At 45.5% G+C, this 7,841-nt stretch overlaps 1 protein-coding gene across 1 annotated transcript in view; it reads right to left on the bottom strand.

The window, feature by feature from the left end:
• Positions 1 to 5,849, bottom strand: part of LOC135188517 (histone H3.v1-like) — a 49,695-nt gene extending 43,846 nt beyond the window's left edge. Inside the window, exons 1-2 of the mRNA XM_064167978.1 lie at positions 5,321 to 5,849; positions 4,380 to 4,664 (exon numbers count right to left, since the gene is read on the bottom strand). Of these exons, the coding sequence (XP_064024048.1) occupies positions 4,380 to 4,664; positions 5,321 to 5,849 (814 nt within the window). The remainder of the gene's footprint in view (positions 1 to 4,379; positions 4,665 to 5,320) is intronic.
• Between the last annotated feature and the right edge of the window lie 1,992 nt (positions 5,850 to 7,841).

Genomic DNA, 7,841 nt, shown 5'->3' on the forward strand with positions numbered 1-7,841 from the left:
CCATTTGGACAAACCCACTTGCTTCTTAATCTCTGGCCAACCCTCAATTCTTCCTTGGGACTGGGGTGTGGTGGAGGGGCTGCAGCCCCAAAACAGTGGCCTCCCTATGCCTCTACATGCCTGGACATGTTTTTCTGCCAGGACCCATGTTAGTAAACAGGTTGTGTAACACACACATGCCCAGCCCATGTATCCCTGGGGTCCGCCCAGGTGATCCCCACATTTGGGAGGGTCCAGGCAAACAGCTCCTGCCTATTAAGGTAAGGTTTGGCTTACTGCCAACCTGATTGGTCACTTTAGATGGCCGAAGGAACCATGAATCTCAGCTTACAGTCTATAAAGAGGGGTGCAAAGGAGCACCATGTGTTCAGAGGTTCAGACTTAGCTGTTCAAGCTCAGCTCTCTGATCCACATAGCAGCTCTGACCTGCTTGCAAGGCCTAGACACAGAATCAGGCCCTCACTTGCATTATCACTGAGGCTCAGACCTCTTGCATTGATCTCGACTCGCAGTTAACCTGTCTGCAAACCTTTTAGAAGCAGAGCACACTTATGCCTGCACTTGATACATATGGGGAGCCGATAAGCCCCTGCCTAAGCCTAGAGCTGTCTCTAATTATCCACGGAGATCAATCTCCCAGCAGCCTGGCACACATTGCATGCCCGCTGCTATAGCCTAAGGGAAGGCAGACCTTCCAGACTGCAAACTCACAAACATAGCCTGATACTTGTGAGAAGACCGTGCCAGAAGCTGCATGGACAAATCCTCCTCCTGCACCTGGAAATCCTGCCAGCTGATCATCCCTGGACATGCAGCATCCAGAAGACCAGCAGCATTGGGGCAGAGACCACTTCACACCAGAGAGAAGGTTAGAGAAATCCTGTTTACCCCAAAGACTGGGAAGATTTATCATTCCTCCGTAATCCGGGAAAGATTCCAGCCTCACCAGGACACACTGGGCACTGCTGTGACACAATCCTGGGAGGGTGATTATTAATACTTAAGGGCAACACATTTAAATAAGCTTGAATTCCTTTGTAAAATAATTTACCTCTGTCTTAGGCCAGACACACAGTTTCAGCCCCTGCTGGGCAAACAGCACAGCTCCTAATCAGGCATTAAGCCTAAGGGAATCTTTGTCTATAGTTGACAATTTGAGAATTAATAATCCAATCCCCGTAAATATATCATATCCTAACTGTTTTCATAAGTTTGCAATAGAACTTTATTACATAGTGGTTGGGGGTGGTACACATTTGTAAATATTAACTTTAATAATAATTTTATAAAAAATTAATACCACCTCAAATTAATTTCTCACTTCCCACTAAGGGAGGAATAGAGAAATCCCCCTCCACAACATGGGGTAAGGTTGAGAGGGGTAGGGGTAAGGTGAGCGGTGGTTGAGAGCCCCTCCTGGGGACTCAGGTTTCTGGGAGGGGAGTTGTGTTTCTGTATTACCTTTTTTACCTTGTATATTTCTGTATGTAACTGTATATACTGTACATATCTGCTTGTATATTGTGCTAGATGTAAATAAATAGCTTTGTTTATGTTCCCAGAGACAGCTGAGTCTAGTCTGGGTACCTTCTAAAGTGTGTGGGGTCGGGTAACATCCAAACCATCACATATTTTTTATTTGGCACCCAATGTGGAGCAAATTCATTTTGAGTGGTTGTTAATTAACTCTGGGAATCAGATTAAAGATAATAAAGATGCTATTTTACTTAGTGGGGGGCTACTGTGTGGCCTATTTTCTGTTTTCTTGTGTATAATTGGATCAAAGTCCAAATTGGTTATTTCTTGTTTACTATAATTTTAAAGACGGTCAAAGCTAAACTCACAACCTTTTCCTGGAATTGGGGGGATTTCATCCTTGGGTATGCTGGATTTAATGTCACTGAAAATTTTACTAGTAATATTACAGGGGTATTTACCAATAATAATACATGTGATGGAAGTACTTCTGCTTTATCTACAACATTGATGAGAGTGATTTTGCCTAAAACTGAGATGCCAGACCTTTGTTCAGAATTTTATACATGTCACACTGTGGTATTTCTGGTGTGTGTGATCCTAGATCTTATAATTTTTGATTTTATCATACTTTTACCATTCTGTGTGAAAAATTTGAATGCAATGCCTGTGAAAGCTAAAAAGAAAGAGGAAGGGACAGTGTCACATAAACAATGTACCAGTCAAAACCAAAACAAAGATAACTCAGGAGAACAGCAAGGGACAGCAAATATTACACCTTCTTCCCTCTGGAAGCTTTGCCTTTCTCCAGTGCATTGTGGATGACTGACAGATGGTTGAGCTGTGTTTCCACCCCTGAGACAAACAATTGAACTGGTACTGGATTCCTCTCCAGGTGAATGCAAACTGTGGCCTGCACTCCTTTGCTATGGGAATAGAGAAGAAAGCATTAGCAATGTCTGTGGTAGCATACCATTTAGCCTCCTTTGATTCCAGCTCGTGCTGGAGTTCCAGCATGTCCAGCACAGCTGCGCTCATGGGTGGAGGGCACGAAAATCAACTGTCAGTCACCAGTCTCTGTTAGGCTTGTGCACAGGCCAGATGGGACTGTTGAAAGGTGAATGAGCTTTCTCAATGACAGCCTGACTCTCCAGTTGACAAATCAGCTGATGAATGGGCAACAAAGAGTCACGGTTAGTTCTGTACTGCCTATGGTGCACAGTTTGAGTAGCAATCGGCACTTCCAGATCCTCTATGTCTTGATGTCCCACAGCTGCAGATTCATCTGAAAGTTCAGGTCTAATTGACAATTTCAATTTACCATCCTCAATCTCTACAGATGCTATTCCAAAAGCCCATTTGTGACCCTTAGGATCTTTGAAACAACCTTGTCTCAAAAAGTCAATTCCCAGAATGCAAGGCACATCAGGACTAGTTACAATAGTATGTCTCTTCCACTCTTTACCAGTTAAACTTATGTCAGTCTGCAACTTAGTCAACTCCTGAGATCCACCAGTGATCCCAGAAATAGTGATAGACTCTGTCCCTTTGCAACTGGATGGCAATAAAGTACACTGAGCACCTGTGTCAACTAAAGCCCTGTATTTCCGAACTTTTGGACTTCCAGGCCACCTAATGAATACATTCCAATAGATTCAGTTTTCTCCACTATCCCTTTTCTCCTCCTGGCTGGAGGCAGGGCACCCCTAATGCTGAACATGGCATGTGGGGTGTACACAATGATTGGTGTTGTTGTGAGAGAAACTGCAATTGTTGGAATAATTGCAGTTGCTCTGGGGAGCTGAAGAAGTGACAGCTACTTTTCTGGCATTGCTGCCTCTGGTTCTGCCACTCTGCAGTTCCCTGACTCTCTTTGAAAGAGCCGAAGTAGGTAGACGATATGCAGTGGAGGGTTGCAGAGCCCTCTTGCAAAACCCTCATTTAGACAGAATTATGGCTCAAAAGCCCATCCATCGAAGAGTCAAAACATTGCTTTCATCTCCTTGCATGACGACAACCGCTGTCCCAGCAGCCGTTACAGCCTCTGGGAAGATTTCTCCCCCAGAGAGGAAAAACTGTAAACATAGGCTATTGTTTTGGAAAAAAGGCCTTGGTTTCTCAGGCATTGTGAGCGCCCTACGCACACCTGCTGGGGGATGAGCCCTGGGTGGTACCACAGGTTGTTTTTTGGTAAAAATTAGCCAATGTGTGAATTAATTATAACTTTGAACCAATCTGTATTATTCACGTATATTTGTCCGAGTTTGGATGGATACACCTCTTCTGGACACTATGAAAATGCTGTATTTGCCTCAATTGAGCACCTTTTTGCTTGTTACCCTGCCCTGCTAGCACCCTTTTGAGGTACATTCTCGCTCTTATTCTGACTGGTACCCTTTTCGCGCACACACACACACGCACGTCACGGCACAGCTCGGCACTTGCTCAGCATTCGCAGCAAGCAAGCTACAACCAGCTCGAGATGGCACAGTTACAGACAGAGCTCCGATCCTCGTCAGCCCTTGGAGGCCAACACCCAGATTGGCCCGGACCCACGGGGATTCGGACAGTGCGCTCTGATCCACGATGTTTAGAACTTCTCAGAACTGAATCCGGACAGTGAATAACTGACAAAACTTAATCTAAAGACTGAATAATCTCTCAAGCTTCCAGTGAACTCTCTCAAATCACAGACTCTCTTCATTTTAGTCATTCTGTATTTTAATTCGCAACCGCAGACAAAGAACTTACGTGGGACAGTTATAAATAAGTTTGGGGAAGGGGATTTCTAGTGTTTATAGTAATAAATCTCTTAATTCTTTCAAATTCGGCCTCGCATTTCATTCCCCAAAACCCAAACAAACTCCCCTCCGCAACACCATCCCACTTGTTCATGTTCTCACCGTATTGGTCACGCAGAATTGTCCACAGTGACCCATGTGATTGCTGATGTCTAGGTGGAATTTGTCTCCTCCTGGGCTGGAATTGCCTTGCAGGAGGTGGATGTCTGTTCCTGATGGCAGAAACATGCACCCATTCAGATGATGCAGGAATGGTATCCTTTACCAGATTGGAAATGTTCTTAAGATCCTCCTTTAGTTCTTTCATGACATCTTTAAAACCTTCCTTGATGCTATCTTTGTTGCTATCCTTAATGCTATCTTTAATACCATCTTTTATCTCTGTACCTAGAGTTTTTATGGCACAGATTATGGCAGAATGTGACAAGCTGTCTTCTATCTGCCTGAGGTGGTCAGTGAATTCACCAACAGTGATAGACCTTCCATTATCACTCCTTGATAGAAACCTGCTGGCCAAGATGTTAGCATAGGATGAAGGAGCAAGCTTAATAAGCTTCTTCATGAGACCTGTTCCAAGAGGAATGTCATCAGGCTCATGAATGACGTGATCTCCATAAAGCACTTTCTTCACAGCAAACTCCTTCAGAAGCTTAATTCCCTGCTCAATGGTGTTCCACTTCTCGGCCGCCCATGGCAGATCATCTCGGGAAGGATATGTGTCCACAACAGAAGGCGTGTCCACAAGCTAACCTTACCAAGAGGACTTGCTAGGTATTTGTCCACTCCACTCTCCTTGGTGAGTGGTCCTAGCTGCTTGGTAGACTTGTCTCCTACCTGCAGAGCATTGGCACCAGTGCTACAGCATCTCACCAGCCAGCTTAGGATTGGCTCTCCTGATTCCCTTGAGTATTCCTTTCTAACTTCCCTGACCTCTCTGAGGGGATCATTGGATTCCTGGATATCATCCTTCTCCTCTTCCTCTTGCTGATCTGGATGTCCCTGGCCTAGAAACAGAACTTTCCTAAGAGCACTCTTAAGCTCACTGGAACCATCCTCTTTCTTGGCAGCCAACCTCACAGCGCTCTTCTCGTCAGAGTACTGGGATCTAAGCATGTTCACCAAATCCCGAAGACTATATGTCTCCTCTTCCTCCTTTTGCTCACCAGAGGTCCCCTCACTTACATCCTCTTTTGAATCACACTTTGTCAAATGTGATGTCTTAGCTTTCGCCTTAGCAGGTATCAAAAGGGCATGCTGCGCAGCGACAGACTTTGATGTGTCTATGGGAGGGTTTGAATCATTGGGGGTCTGACTTGAGGCCTGTGAGTTCAGATCTGCCTTAGAGCTTACAGGGTTCTGATTGTCTGCTGGCTGGGGATTCGAACTGGCTGAGTTAGTGTTATTAATGTTATTAGTTAAGGGAGCATCTGGGCTTTGATTATTTCCTTGTACTCCTGGGAATCCTGCCAATCCTGACACGTTATCATTCCCACTAGGAATATTGGCAGCTTTCCCAGAATCTGGAGAGGAAGGTGTAGTGGTTGTCCCAGAATCTTGGGAAGGAGCCCACATTTGATAAATAGGGGTGCACAGGCTCACATGTGAGGCCTGCCCCACATTACTTGCAGCTCTGCCATGTGCTTGCTTGCCTGCTTGCCCACGTGCATACTTCCTTGCAGCTTTATGCCTGCCTTTGAATGAGTGCCTGGTGTGCACATTGCCGTGGGTTGCCAGGAGCAGACCCACTTCTCTGTGTTTGTGGTGGAGGGTTGCACAGGCCTCAAATGACTATGTTTACAAACCTGTTCATGCCCAGACATGTTGTCCCCCCAAAGGGTGTTACCCTGCCTAAACTTTGGGTAAACAAGTTAAGGGGGACAAAGGCGCACAATAGCACTGGTGCCTTCGAGTCCAGGTTGCCTGCTTGAAGGCTGAAATAAACACGTTGTGTAAGCTCACGCGCCTAGGGTGGGGAATCCACCTGAGCCCTCTCCATATTTGGGGGTACTGGACCCTCGGACTTCATCTTATTTGGTATGTTTTGGCCTATTGCCAAGCCCCTATTGGACAGAATTGTGGCCCAAGGACCATCAATCACGGGGTCAGAACTCATAAAAAGGGACAATTCAGTGTCCCTGATATCTCTCTCTCTCGCATCTCGCACCTCGCTCCTATCCTGCCACCCTCTTCCACCTGCTGCTCCTAGCTGCTTCCAGCCACTTTTGGGGACCACCGCTGCTGCATGACTCCAGCCCACGGCACCAGCCCAGGGAACTGACCAAGGCACTCCCGGTCAGCCGCCACTCCAACCCACCATTCCCAGCTTGACTGTGGCTGTGGGAGCTCCAGACAGTGCACCCCAATAACCCCTGAGCTAATCTATTCAAACCCATGATATTTGGGACCATCAAAACTGACTCCAGCCAGTGAGTAACTGAGCAAACTCGATCTAAGACAGCATAAACTTTCAAGTTTTACCAGTGGCACTTTCATGCCACAGACTCTCTTCCTAAATCCTTTCAAACCTCTGCTAACTTCCCAACTTTGGTGTATATAGACATTCTGTAATATAATCTTGAAACCACGTATGAAGAACTTGTGTGGGGTAGCTGTAAATAAGTTTGGGGAAGGGGGGGATTCCTTGTGTATATAATATTAAATTATTTAAACCCTTTTAAAATTCAGCCTCATATTTCATTCCCTCAAAACCCAGACAAACCTCTTCATGATAGTGTTCAATCGGCCTGAGGAGCAAGCATTGGACCCATGCTCAGACTGCATGAAATCCTGCCCTTGCACCTGGAGATCCTGCATGCATACCCCTGGAGAGAGCAGTCAGCAAGATCCAGCAGCAGTAAGGAGCAGAGCCTGCCATTTCCCCTGACGCCAGAGGATTCCAGCCTAGAAGTCCACAGGCAGAGATCCTGAAGAATTGGACACTTGCAATAGGCTGATGCAGCCCAGAGGGTGATTAATAATTGATAAGAATTGTCAGTAGATGCCTCTGTAATTTCTATTATCGCTGTCATAAAGCAGAGAGCAGTTTTCAGCTCAGCTTTGCTGGGCAAACAGTACAAGACCTCAGGCAACATTGAGCCATGGGGAAACTCTCTCTGTGTTAATAGTTTGAATGTTTGCTGGTTATTATTAAGTTCTGTAGATATAAATATATCCTAGAATGTCTCCATAACAGTGTAAAGAAGCCTGTAATATCAAAGTTCAGTGGTTGGGGGTGGCGAGAGTTGAAATATTGTATGTTAATAAATACTTATTTTTTATAAACACCCTCTCACATTAATTGATTTCTCCCCTCCACCAAATCGGCGTAGGCACTGAGAAACCCCATCCATGACAACATGGAACTCCAGAGAGAATTGAGTCAGACAATGGCACTCATTTCAAGAACATTCTTGTGGAAGACTGAGCCAAAGAGCACATTATTGAGTGGATCTACCACATACCCTGCTATGCACCAGCTTCAGGGAAGATTGAGTGCTACAACGGTTTGCTGAAAACCACCCTAAAAGCCATGGGGGGTGGAACTCTGAAAAACTGGGACAAACA

The sequence above is a fragment of the Pogoniulus pusillus genome, chromosome 3 (genome assembly GCF_015220805.1).
Source record: "Pogoniulus pusillus isolate bPogPus1 chromosome 3, bPogPus1.pri, whole genome shotgun sequence".
Classification (NCBI taxonomy): domain Eukaryota; kingdom Metazoa; phylum Chordata; class Aves; order Piciformes; family Lybiidae; genus Pogoniulus; species Pogoniulus pusillus.